General features: G+C 37.3%; 1 protein-coding gene across 6 annotated transcripts in view; it reads left to right on the top strand.

Moving 5' to 3' along the window:
* Positions 1-14435, top strand: part of PRTFDC1 (phosphoribosyl transferase domain containing 1) — a 56803-nt gene that overhangs the window by 18370 nt on the left and 23998 nt on the right. For 5 of the 6 annotated variants that reach the window (XR_010609935.1, XR_010609934.1, XM_065666602.1 and 2 more), the window contains exon 4: positions 8719-8784. The exons of the other annotated variant lie outside the window; for it this stretch is intronic. Coding sequence is in view for 3 of the 5 variants with exons in the window: in XM_065666602.1 (XP_065522674.1) it covers positions 8719-8784 (66 nt within the window). In the remaining 2 variants the exon portion in view is untranslated. The remainder of the gene's footprint in view (positions 1-8718; positions 8785-14435) is intronic. 6 annotated transcript variants of the gene reach the window in all.

The raw sequence follows: 14435 nt of genomic DNA, 5'->3' as shown, positions 1-14435 counted from the left end.
AACCCAAATTAACCTTTTCCTAGCTGAGTCCAGGAGAACTGGACACAGCATGCTTGATGTCCTTTATGATTTTTGCATTGCCAGAGCAGAGAAACAGAAGAAAGATTTTCCCTACTCTCTTTAGTTTATGGTAGTCTTCTGAGAGCTGAGGGAGAAAAGAAACCCAAGTCTCCTATTCCAAGAGTATGGGCTTATATAACATTACTACCGCAAAAGGCGGTAGTCCAGAATGAGTACCTGAGTAAGATTATGGCAGTTCTGGAGAGTACACTTACAAATTTGTTCTTTTGCCCCTAAGTTTTAACTTTTATTTGCCTCCCATTTCTGGAGACAAAATATGTGGTCTGAACCTCACCTCACATGACTGAACAGCGCTACAAACTTGTGAGTACCTTTTCTCATCCTGGAACATATTCAGGTCTTATTGCTATGTTTTAAATATTATTTTACAGAATAAAAAAGACGTTAGAGTACAAGGAAACCTCAGATTACACTCTGTGGAAACTAACCCAAGTTTTGAGGACATATTTTGTTTGTGATTTATATATGATTGAAAACATTCTCTATCACATGTTTTTGATTTCAGTTCTTGCTGATCTTTTTAAGTGTATGGGCACTATTTGTGCCATATGGTTATATGTGGTGCTGCAATCTTGCTGCCTCATCCTTAAACAAAATAACCTATTGAATCAATACCAAGCAAATACACAAAATGTAATTGCTAAACCAGAAAGGAAAGGATGGAATAATTTATTGCCTATAATCCTTATTAGCCAACTTAACTGGTCTAAATTCTGCTTTGATTTACAACAGTTTGGGCTTTTTCCTGCAGACTTATTTCATGTTTCTGCCGATAAAGCTGAAATCATTCTCTGTTTAGAGCTTTTAAGCAAAGTTTTACCAGCAGTAAAACTCCAGACCATATAAGTAGTCATGGGTTTAGAAAATTTTTTTTGTTTGAAAATACGTGAAGTATCTTTATTCTCTGTATCTACAGAACTTATTAATAGGTGGAAAGACAGTGTTGAACACATACTTCAGCAAAATAAAAGTTTGTAAAGCATTTACAGCTTGTAATATTTGCCCCTCGCAAATATGTCCTTAGTTGCAGTTATAATCTATATTAACCTGTTTTAACAGCGTTAACATTGCATTGAGTTCACCTTTGTTGATGTTGGAGAGCACACACGAGAGATCAGTTCCAGATACTTTGACTGGGAAGGGAAGAGCTTCAGTGGCAGTTTATACTTCACTAGATACCAGAGAATCTCCATGGAAGCAACTCCTATAAGGGATGAATTTTCTAGCATCTATTTCAAGATACCTTACCTTCTTTGGATTAAGTACAGAGAGGGCATACAGGAGTCCCAGCACACAAAAAATTAGTGAATGTGTGAACAGATAATTGTAAACAATTCCATTTATTAAGTTTAATAACTTACTGTTGCCCTGAGAGATAGCTGAGTGCTCTGCCTTGCCTTTACAGCAGGGAAGAAACATACGCAGGTGTTACCACAGGTCAGCTGATAAGGAGTACCTTGCTGTCAGTAAGTTTGCTGTTTGTCTTTCTCTGTCCAAAGCCAACTTCCTTATTGTAGAACTCTGGCCTTCCCTGGAACTGGATAGACTAGCCTGAATTTGAAGCACTTCCAAGCCTGTGTGATGGAGCTTTTAGTTAAGGAATAACAACAAATAAGAAAAAGATTAAAAACTTAAAGATATCTTCAAATGATGTTGTAGTTCTGACCATAGAGAAGTAAAGTATGTCTTACACTTGTAGTAACAAGAGCTCTAATAGATATACCTACACCAGTTTAAAATTTACTGTAGCAGGTTAGCCTGGCAATAGCAGTAAGGCAGATCTCAGTGCAGCAGTCAGTGGTGAGGTTACCAAGCAGCTCAGGAAGGCAGCTTTAAAGCTAACAGAGATTCAGAAAACTGTCAGTCCTTCAGTGCAATGTACCTTTACTTTCCCTGCGGGATAGGTGAAGTTCTGACAATGGGTGTGTGATGTGTTTTATTTCCAGTTGGTTCAGCACTGTTGGCTTATTTGCAAGGTATTCAAAGCACCTCTTACAAATATATCAGTGACCTGGCATGGGATTATTTTGAATATGGGTGTGCCCTGGAAGTTGCAGTCTGCCCTTTGGTATACATTTGATTCTGGGAAGGGAAGGCATGCTTTCCAGTCTTCGCTGGGAAGCGATTCATGTCATTCTCATTCCTTTGCACAAGTCTCCAGCTTAACAGTACTTAACTAGTTGTCTGCTGAATGTTGCTACTTAAGCCTGGAGAGTCCTGGCTGCCTGACAGCGAAATTGCGACAGTCCTTGTTCTGACCTACACTCTTGAGGTTCTTTGTTCTTAGCTCTTTAGAGAAGAAACGCAAAATGGTGTCAGTTCAAGTGTATGTTGCTTGTAAGTAAAGCATCATATGTATTACCACTCCACCAATGTTCTTATTACTGCTGCTGCTAAACTAATTTCATAGCCTATACTTTAGATATCTATTTGACTTCACCTAGAAGTCAGAATACATTAACAGATGATGTAGATGCCATAAGGACAATTACTCTGACCAACATACTCATATATTGAGTACTTCTCAGGAGGCAGGGTGCAAAGCAATTAAATTTCATACCAGGGTGTCAGCATCCAAACTGGAACATCAAAATTTTCATTTTAATTACTATGTTCCTGACTGAGATGGTAAAGCAGGGTTGTAGAATCATAGAGTGGTTTGGGTTGGAAGGCACCTAAAAGATCATCTAGTTCCAACCCCCCTGCCATGGGCAGGAACACCTTAAACCATCCACCTGGTCATGTAACAAAAGATATCATAACTATTGAACAGTATACCATTTCAAAGCAGAAGTCTTTATAATTGCAGATACATCTGTCTGAACTCTGCCAAGACCTGCAGTTAATTGTTGCAATGTTTTTTTTTAAGTGCAGAAAGCTTGGTTAAATTATGAATGAGTTTGCTGCATCTAAGTCACATAAAAGTAATAATTTTCTATTTTGAAGTGAGAGATATTGCTTCTGTGGTTTCATTTTTGAAAGATATTACCTGGAAAGTAATTTCTTTCCATATCTGCTCTGTTTTCATCTGAGCATTATCTTTTTCCTTCACTGAAAAACGTACCTGTAGTTAATTTGTATGCCAGAGTGTACACTGCTGCTTGGGTTTTCTGTCATTTTCACTTACTGTTGCAGCAGTGTATGGCAGCCATTTCTCTGAAAATACATATCCATTTCATAACTCAGTTGTGTCCATGTGATGGTTCAAAGTCTCAGCTTTTCTTTACTGTATGAAGTACCAAGAATTATGTTCAAATACTTAGCATTCATTAACATGGTAAATGTCTTCTCCCCTTTGGCTTTAATGCCATCCGTCTTGTTCCCTCATTGCCATTCGAAATGTAGCTGTTCAGGTCACCTTTGAAGTTACTGTAACGGTAGCAACTACTCAGTTGGTATCCTTCCTCCAGTCTCAAATATAAATTGTTGTTTAATTGAGGTTTGTTGAGACTCCATTCTTCATGATCATGAACACCACACCATGAAATCCAATTATTTTCATTGTTCAGTGGGTAAACCCTATAGGTAAATTATATTTCTGCTCCAAGATGGTTAGAGTTTAGAGCTCTATTAATCATCCAGTGTAATGTTTTTGTAGAAAATCTGTGAAGACTGGTTTCTATTATTTTACTTTTCTTTTTTTTTTGTGACACAAGTTGGAAGAAATATTAGAATGGTTGTATCTTTTGAAATCTCTCCTCAATTATATTTCACCTAGATTAAAATGAATCCTGTGGGTAAACATGCAAGCAAATTATCCTGGAGTGATACCAAAGAGAATTGTGTTAAATGTTTGTGTGAGACAGAGCCTGAGTGGATAGTTCAGGATGTTGCTTCTTATGTGCCTGTGGTAAATGCAATTGAAAGTAACCTCTTTCTGAGTGCTTAGTGATGTTTTCAGGAAGAAAATACTGATCTCATCTCTTAAACTGGGATTTATCTCATCTAACTTCAGATTTCTCACAGTTAGATGTGTAGGTGTAAGTTATTTGCTGTAGATTTCCGATATGGTGAAGTAGGTGATTTATGTGATCTGTCTTGCATTCTCCATCGATTATGAAGGGAGCACAGATTTAGATGTCTTAACTTTCAGATACCTAAATTAGGAACAAGGTAATCCTGCCTTTAATGAAGCTGTTTCAAAGTCATGGGTCACCCTATGTGAATAGAAGCAGCAAAGATCATGTGCAGTTAATGACAGTCTTAATGAAGAATAAAAAATGAGGCCAGAATGAATGTGGAGGTTGAACGCTGCTCTGCTTTAGTGGACATGTTGCACCAAACCTATTGGTGAAATTGTGTTTGTCTGCTGCTTTTCAAACTGCCAATTGTGGGTAGAACTCAGAAACCTGACAGGCAGTAATCCTGTCCTAACCATTTCACTTAGCCATTAGGGAGGGATAAGGGAAGCCTTGGAGATGCTCTATATTCAACAGCTTGAGGTTCTGAGGGGCAACCAAAAGTGATAGTCTGTCAGTCACTTCTTTTTGGTCAAAACCTTCCTGGAAACCTCAGTTATAGGAGATGGGATGGTGGTGTGAAGCGAGAGAGCTGCCCTCGCAGAAGTCCTCAGGTTGACACACCTGCTGATACAGGGGTAGAAAGCAAAGTAGAAGAGGCCTGATGGTCACATCTGTCTTTGTTAAGAGTTTCCACAATGTATTTTAGGAGAAAAAGGCAGTCATACGTTTTTCAAAGAAATTCCACATGAACTCTGCAGACTATAGTAACTAGATGTGTGATGATGACTTGGTGTCCATATTTCATGATTCAGTTATGCATTCAATTTGTTGTGTTAGAGCTACTTTTTTTGCCATGATTAAAGAATCTTTGTTTCCCTGAGCCCAGTATTAGTGTAGCCCAGATTCTATTTCCTTAGAAGAGTAACAGATGTTCACAGTTTGGTGCAATTTTCAGATGAGCAGTGCTGTATATAATAAATTTTCCTGAGACCACCCAACTCATTTCACTTATAACTTGAACTATGTCCAAGTGCTGATCTCAGGAAATGTAAAAGAGATGTAATAATCCTGTGCCCCACCCAGTTAAAAAGACATTACTTAGTATAGATGGAATTTAAATATCTATATTTCCAATCAACATAGAAAGTAAAAGTTTTATCTTGCATGTCATGAAAAAGGGAGGTGGAAATAGGAACATTCGTGCTTTCATTCATCAAGTATTCATCAGATCTGAAGGTGTATATTGACAAGGTCTGAATGAAATAAAATTATAATACTAATGAACAGGTGAAAAAGCATAACAGCAAGTTAAAACAATTGAGATTTATGCTGGAAAATGCAGATCTATTAAACACAAGGGAAAAAACAGTATTAAATTTAGCTTGGAATGCAGTGTAGGGATGCAGCACAATGCATCGTGTCTTGTTAGAAACAGCTGCAATAACTTTTGTGCTGCATTAACCAAAACATAGTGTGATTTTGGTATGTCTCTATATGGGACATTAGTGTCAAGCATTTAAGCACAAAAATTGTATTGATAGAATTTATGGATTAGCTAGGGTTAGAAAGCAAGTACTGAAGAGCTTTGGTGATAGAAAGTGAACCTTAAAGGAGACCCAATCATATAAATTTTGTCAAGGTAGGGGACAACACCTAAAGTGAACAAAGAAGCTCTGAATGACCTGAGACCATGAAGATGAAACAAACAGTTCTGAACTGACAGGAATTGGTACTGAATGAAACAGATTTTTTTCTTTCCTAACATTTACCATACCTTATACTTAACATTTAGTGCAGTGTTATCTTGAGATTTATAAGCTGAGAACTCAGAAAAAAGCATTGAGAGGTTCCTATGGCAACCACAACATGCACATTATCTATACGAACCGTATGGTTACAGTAATGTGACATCGTGGTATTGAGTCTTGCTGTTTGCAGGTATGTATTTTACAATATGAGTTAATTCATGAATGAATAGATAGATAAAAATGTCATTAAAACCAATGACGTGATTCCCCCCCCCCCCCGCCAAGAGAATTGCTCTACTGCATGATGCAAATTATTTCTTTACATTTCTTGAAAGCACCTTGCCAGGAAGTCTCTGAGCTGCATTTTCCTATGCGGTTTTTAGGCAGTGAATACTCAGCCCTGTCCTTTGACAGCAATCGTTCCTCAGTCAGAACACAAGGATTTTCATAATTGTGAGCAGTGGTGTCACAACAGCCAACATGTGAATGCACAATTGACAGGATGCTGTGATCCCCAGCTCTCAATGGCTTTTGTGTTTGCTTAACTGCTTGCCAGCAATGAAGATGCTATTTCAGCATCTTCCTTTCAGCTGGAGCCAGAAATACCAAATGCAAAGGAAACAGTGCTGCTGTGAAGACTGCTGAAAGAGATTTTTTTTTTTTAGTTGAAAATAAATTCATTAATCATTGCATCTCACTGTTACAATTTTCTTTTCCCCTCTCTTTTTCAGCTAGCAACTAAGGGCAAACTGCCTCTTCAGTAATTCTTGTGTGTTTGTTGTTAATGAAATTCCAGACTTTCTTATTTGGAAATGAAAAAATATTTTGTCAGTGCCTTGGTTACACATGCTGTGGTAGACATTAGAAACTATCTGCTTTTTATAGTCTTATAACAGTCTTGACCTGAACATGTCCCTGACTTTTCAGAGTGACCCATCTTGCTCTACAACAAAAGGCTTAGGCTTTTAAGCCTCAACTTAAAATCCTCTCTATCTCCACTTTTTATTTAGTTTCAAAATAATTTTCTGAGGATGTCTGTTGGTTTCTTTGGTTTTTATTTGTTGTTTGGGATTTTTTTAATGTTTTTCTTTACAAAAATAAGAGAAATGTTGAAACTTATATTAGAAAACATATGGGATGTAACCTTCATTCTTGCTGTAGCTCTGTTTCCCAGGAAACAAATCAGAGCAACATGAAAAGGACCTAAAGCTCCTAGATCCGGTGCAGAAAAGGTGAAGGCAGGTCTAAAAACCATCTGTTAAGGCAATGATGACTAAGGACCTCTTACAAAGCTGTGGTGTGAGAGTTTATGGGGGAGTGGAGTCTGAAAGGGGAGCCTTTTGGTAGGTCTGCAGTATGCAGACCTGGAGAAATTGTCATCAGGGCAGTTCTGCAACCTTTACTTTTACAGGTACTGGGGAAGACTGTATTAATTTAGACAATCCATTCCCATGGGGACAACGAATAGTTCCTGGGGTTGTCAGATCGCTTATGTATGATCTGACACCTTTGCATAGCTGCAAACGTGCCATGGAAGTCCCTGCACTTCTGCCACATGGGCTGTGAACATGGGCAGATGCAATTCCCATCTGCATAGGCATGCAGGTGTAACCGTGCCACATGGCAGGCATACATGTGCCTCCTATGCTGATGATGCTTTGGTGCTTTCTGAGGGGAAAAAGAGCTAAAAACCACTTAGCCCAGTGTATCCTCACCTACTCTGTAAGTCCTGCTGTCCTGTTATTTACTTGAGGAAAAATATGTGACTTCAGAGCACTGGGTTTATGAAGAAAAGAAGTATTCAAGTATTGCATTTTTACCAGTTGTTTGTAATGATAAAGCTTCCTGATATTACTAGTAAACTACACTGCCATGTTGTGGTACTGCAGCTATTATGAAAATTGGACTAATGTTGTCTTCCTATGAGTAGGGAGATTAGATTAGCACATGCATTAATTTGGCAAAACCCTCACATTAACTAACTTTTTTCTTGCTTTCTCTGGAAAGTTTGTATAGCCTGGCCAGGACTGTTTATTTTTTAACTTGCTGCCTTCCTGAAGGCCTCTTTTTTCTTCCCTTGAAAGCAGGGCTTCCTTATGTCTCCCTTATATGATCTTAAGTTTGCATGCTGTTGGTAACGAATTCAAACTTAGAGGGGGTTGAGAATTTTCCATCAGAAGAATTTCAACTGGAAATGTCTGTAAAAAAATTATTAAAAAAAAAAAAGCCTACTGATTTTGTGGAAAAAAAATACTTTTTCTAATATGAAAATCAAAGAATGCCATTCTGTTGTGTTTAGCTTGACCTGAACAACAGTATTTTATTTTATGAAATTGACCTCAATGATTTTATCTGTTAGTTGAAAAGCAAAACCAAAACTCTTGAGATGGGGTGGCACACTGCAACTGTCCCTGATAACAAGGGATAATGTTTGCAAATTCTTTTCCCCCAAAAAAGTATGGAGTGAATTTCTTCAAAAAATAGCTGAGCTCTCTGTGTGAGCGACAGATGTAAGCACATTTTGCCTGTGTTTCTAAAGACTGTTACAAAAAAAGAATGTGCTTACAGGTGTTTGGTTGAGTGTTGAAATGCTCCTGTCCTCCTTTTGTGAAAGGGACAAGTATGTTATGCAACACTTGCCACATTAAGAAATAGCAAGCAAGGAAACATGATTTATTTTAAAAAGAAAGATGCAACTTTTTCTAGTTCAGGAAAGCCTGGAGCTTGATGTCAGCTCAAGTACAACCAGGAGATGAGAGAAGCCACAGGAACAAGTAAGAGTGCGGTTTTGTTGTGCACCAGTACTAATGAGCATGAGAAAATATTGGTAACCAAGACTGTGAAAGCTCTAAAACAAGTTAATGTGTTTACACTTGTATTTTATATTGTTATACTCCATTTCAAAGTTTGGTCTTTCTGTTTTTCAGAATGATCAGTCTATGCAAGATATGCAGATAATGGGAGGAGATGATCTTTCAAAGCTGACGGGGAAGGTTTGTTAATTTTAAATTTAAGAAAGAAAATACATGCACTAAAAACGCTTGAGAAAAGCTGTGTACTTTTGCACATGTCAGATACTAACACTGGTATCAAGCACATTTATTAATCTCTGTTAAATTGCTGTAATATGATTGCTTTCAGATCGTAGATGCCTAGAATGTCAGAATGCAGACCCTCCGTGCTAGTGCAGGGATTTCCAAATGGTTATACATGTACCATCAGTGAGATTGTGCGAATAAATTTGTGCTGGAATGCTTCCCCTGAGCTTGTTTATGTTTTAAAGCCTTGTTTTTTCGCCCTTCAGTGGGTACTTGCAGCAAACTGCATGTTGAGTATCCCTGTTGAATTCAGCATATGAGGATAATAATACAGTTTTGCCTAGTGTATGAGATTCAGTTGTGGAACCTTTCACTCAGAACAGCAGTTGGGATTTTTTTCTTATTTCAACATCAGGCTGGCTGTATGACTGCATTTGCTTTTCAGTATGCTTGAACATTCTGGTATTGTGAGTGGTTTGAGTCCGTGAAAAGGCTATTTCCATCCAGCCATGATAATAGAAAGCAGTACTGTGAAGAGGAAGGAAGGCTAATTTCATTAGGCAAATGGTTTATGCGGAAAATGGTCAGAAATGGATTTTTACTTTTGCATTAAGGCAACATAATACTTATCTTGTTATTTGTACTGTATGTGCAGTTACTCCTTTATTAGGTAGCACCAAATACGACCAGTTTCTTCAGAGCACTCAAATATAGCACCAGCAAACTCCTCTGTTTTGTTGTACTATAGCACACAAGGAAAAGATGGAAAAGCTTCACTTTATTTCATAAATATTAAATAGGTTTTGATGCAATTAGAACTTAAATGAAAAAAGTGCTATTATACTTAGAATATTTTAGTGATACGTATGTTCTCAATTTGCAATTCTAAATACTCCTGCTGGGTGTTTGTTTCCAAATTATAACTAAAGCATTAAGCATGTTCTTGGGAAATATTAATTCATTTGCTACTAATATTCAAACACTGGAGCTACCTGTTTTTCTATGACAATTTTACATATGTTTCTGTACCTCACAGGCAGAACCGGCAGCACGCCTATTCATTTTACCTAACATTTCTCTTTCCCAGATAATCCAAACACTTTCTATGCTTCCAGGCCCAGCTCCCTCCCCCATCTTTGTATCCCAGATTTTCTTGATGAATGATTTCAGTTATTAATATATTTTCCAGGTGTAATCTTTCTAGTATAATTTGAATTCACTGGGGGGAAACATTATTTCCTTTCACAGGACTTCCGTGTATTTGTGTGTGCTCATGTGTTTATAGGAGAGAAGGAAAATTTCACCTCAAGTAGTTCTGTTCTTTCCAAAATTGAAGTAAATTGCTTTCTTTTACCGAAAATCCCTTTTTCTCATTGGCACAGCTCTCCTGTTCCCAGGTATGGAACAGGACATAAAATTTGGCTGTTGGGAGGCTAGGAGATACTTGGGGAGCAGACTTAACAGCAAAATATTTTAAGATTGCTGGGTAAGGAGGCTGGGATCTTGGGTAGGTGCAGAGGGGCTGGTTTGGGTACGAAGGTAGCTGCTGAAGAGGACTGGAGCCCAGTGCTAGAAGCTGGCTGTGGAGAGAGTAAGCAGAACAGGAAGGGAGGGCTGGGACTGCCAGGGGAACAGACTTGCTGAAAGGGCATATTGGGTGGTTGTTTGAATGTGGGGTTGTGTGTGACACAGCTGATGTATGAATAATTAAGTAGCATTTTCACTATAACATGTGAGAATGGGGTTTCCTTAAGACTTATTTTACTGATTGAAAAGCTGGGCCACAAAGCTGGAGTTCAAATCTTCATACTTTACATGTCTAAAGTTGGATATATGAAGGAGTGGCCTTATGTCCACAGATGCCAACTCCTCCATCTGTTGTTGACTTAAGCAATTAGTGCAAGTATTCAGCACATTTTACTAATCAGCCATTTGCAGACTGATTCAGAGCCTCCTACAGTCAATGTAAATCTTTCCTTGAAGTGTTTTTTAGTACCTTAGTTTAGCTGCTGCCTCATAAAACTGCTAGCTTTAGTAACCATTCAGAGTCACTGAGTGAACTAGTGGAAGATTTAACGATAGAATTCAACTTTCCTGCTTTTAAGTGAGCTAGGCTCTTCTTCTGCCCGCTTGGAATACTTACTAAGAAAAGATTGTAGTTAGATTGAAAAATTAATACACCAGGTTAAGTCCCATTAACTTAATGCTTACGGAAGGTGTTTTCAAAAGTGCCAGTGCGAGTTTGGAATGTAAGTTCCAGTAAGTTTCTGTAAAGTTCAAAACCATCAATAACATAAACAGTTTTGAAACCTGCAGGAAAAAAAGATTCTGAGCTTTTGATCTGAAAGTGCTCTTCATTAAGTAATAATCTCCGGAACCTTGGCTAGCCTATAAGATTAGCGAACAACTAAATCGTTTCTGTGTGCTATTTATTACTGGGAAAAAAAAAGATTACTGAGTATATTCATGAATATGCTGATCTAGAACAATGTTTTTCCTGAAGAAGCTTAAATAAAGCAAAAAAAAAAAAATAAAAGCTAATTAAAAAGAGGCTGTTAAGGATAATAGCTCTTCAGAAGGAATGCTATCTCCTCTGTACTTCTCTACAATATACTTGTGTATATAAAAATATTATAAGCCTGGGAAAGATGTATAATGGCCCAAACCATGAAAAAAGAGAAATGTTTCTGAGAGAGAGGAGAGTTAGCATACAGACCCCAATTGTTACCTGAAAAAAATCATCCGTGATATGAAATTCTTCTTCTGTGAAGAAGGTCACAGAGGCAAGAATGAATCATGAATAAAGGCACTTGAAGAATGAGTCCTGATAATGGCTTGAGACACTAATACTTTGTAACTATTCATTTCTATGCAGAAAAAATATAATTTCAGAATCTCTCCTTTAATGATGTAAGTGGTGAACATAAAATTTTTCAGTAGTTGCTTGCATAGTTAAGTAGCTGCTTAGTTGTCCGTTTCTTTTGAGCCGAAATGCTCATTTGGGTTAAAATTATCATTAATATTTGTAAAGAGAAATAAGTTTTGAAAATGGGGAGATAATTAACAACTGTCCAGAAAACTAAGGGCACTGTTTCAGAGTAAGTTGACTATGGAAATTTATGTAGATGAGGTGAAAGAACAAATAATGTAGCCCTGTGTTAATACTGTAATCACATTGTATAATACTTTAAAAATTCATAACATTTTGAAGTATTTGTGGCATTTAAACAAAGTAAATTTTAAAACATCTGGAAACTTCAGTAGATTCAGCTGCACCAGAGTTATGAGTTATCACTGCTGTTTACCTCTTACACTTGTGTTGGTATGTATTTTACTCCAAGAGCTTTGGAGCTGGTTACGTAGTCCAGAGTTTCTACCTACAGGAATCACTGTGTGTATCATTCATTATGTAATATGTCCTGTAACCTTTCAAAAAACCTCCTGTACCACTTCGACTTGTTTTTTTGCAAATGAGACAAGTTGGACAAAATCATTAACTTAGTCTGTATAATTTTTCATTTAATTATTTATTACAGTTGTGTAATGTACTTGATGTCAAAATTAGATCCATATATTTTTGGCATTATCACTATTTCTGCAACATGGAATGTGGACAAAATCTTTCTTATTTGTTAGGTTAATATGAACTTCTAATTCAAACAAAGTAATTATGTAGTTAGTATGATAAAATTATGAAGCCAGTGAACTCCTGATATTCCATCTGTCTGTAATATGGATCAGTGATTATTATCTTCTCAATGAAGGACTATTCCCTTGTTCATATTGAGTAAATCTCATTGACGCTCAGTGGTTTTAGCATTTTCAGAGAAGTGTAGCAGCAATCAGCATAGTGTAGTAATCAGTAGTGATCAAGAAAGTGAATGTCTTATATTGTCTCTGCACCTCATTGAGTTAGACTCAACATTCTATCAGTACTCTGATACTCCACTAAAATGATTGATCAGCTCATATCAAAACCAGGTTTCACTCAGAGGAAGATATCCACCAGTGCAGTACTCCTCACTTTCTTCTGGCAGGATTTGTGCTATAAAATCTCCAAACTTTGCTTATACGTCTCACCTACATCAATTTATCCACTGTCTACCTTTTTCTTGCCCCACTTGTCATATGGGAAGATGTTCCAGGAACATAATGCAATCTCATGTTCTTTTCTTATGGTTAATTTCTTCTCTTATTCTACTGAACCACTTTCTCTGCATGTCCTAGGTTCTAACAACAGTTTTGAGAGCTGTTTCTCTAGCATTCTCCTAAGTATATTAGCATTTCAGTATTTAATATGGCAGCTGTGCAACACATATCCTCTACTTCACCATTCCAAGTTTGTTTCTCAGAATTCTGTTAGTTTTATATTTACTATTTTTTCTCCGTCAGTATTCACTGCCTTGACTAATATGCTTTCTCTCCCTACATGCATTCTTCTCTGGAATAATGCCCATACATTTGCAGAAAAAACAATTCATTCACTTTTGAACATTGTGTACATAAGAGACTATATGACAGTGGAGGGAAACAAAATCCACTGTATGCTTCTGCAATAGTCGTGTCCTCCACTCCTCTCTGCATCTTACAGTATTCCCATCAGACATGCAACCTTGCCTTTTTCATCTTTTCAAAGGTTAGTTTTATGTGTCTTGAAATATTCCACATCTTTAGTACCTCTACTTAACTGCCATCTTTTATCACTTTTGTTGGTCTGCTTTTTTTTCTTTATTAAATTTATACTGTCTACTCTTCTGACAGTTGCCATCCTTAACTGCTTTTTCCACAGCAAAAACTCTTGTTTTTTTTTTCTTCCCCAAAGTCAATCACCTCTCTTTGCACTTCTTTCTTAGGTAATCTGGTCTACTGCTTGTCATTATTTACTTATTTTGTTGTTGTTCTGGAGGAAGGAAAGTACAAAGAAAACTTCCCAGTCTTGCTATCCCATTTTTCACATGGGCTCTGCTCACTCACTGTCTACCTGCTTCTACATCATACGTGTTCATAATTCTGTTGATTTTGTCTGTGTCCAGAAAATCCTCTTCCAATTCCAGATGATCAGAAAATTACACTTTTCCCCTCAAATCAGAGGATGGAGACAGTGATCCATTCCTGCATTACCTTGAGATAGATTGTGGTAATTTGCTCTACTTCTGGTGCACAACAGAAGCATGATGTAAATATGGCTGTAAGCAGAGCATGTGTGTGTACAGCATTCGACACAATGCTCTCTGCGAGCAAAGCATCAGTGACAGCATATCATCATGCTCCATTATGTCCCTTACTCTGTTAACTTTTGGAGGAACTGAACTAGTTTTACAGACTTACAGAAGCTGGAGTCTGTGTACATATACTCTTAACACACTAACCCAATTGCTTCCATCAGCAGCTGACAATGACCAAACTGAGTCTCTAAAAAAATAACGGTTTTGAGAGATGATATCTGTCCTTTCAGGAATGCCCTAAGATGTGGATAAGTCCAGCAAAAAACATTAAAATCAGACATTCATGACCTTTCCTCGTACCCTGTAGAAAGCTCCTACTTGTTCAGTTTCTCAAAAGTATTTTATATTATTTTCTAATGTCTTGATGAAGTGTTAGTATGT

The sequence above is a fragment of the Lathamus discolor genome, chromosome 2 (assembly GCF_037157495.1).
Source record: "Lathamus discolor isolate bLatDis1 chromosome 2, bLatDis1.hap1, whole genome shotgun sequence".
NCBI classification, from domain to species: domain Eukaryota; kingdom Metazoa; phylum Chordata; class Aves; order Psittaciformes; family Psittacidae; genus Lathamus; species Lathamus discolor.
The sequence above is the reverse complement of the archived record's forward strand: the minus strand, read 5'-3'. Positions and strand labels throughout refer to the sequence as shown.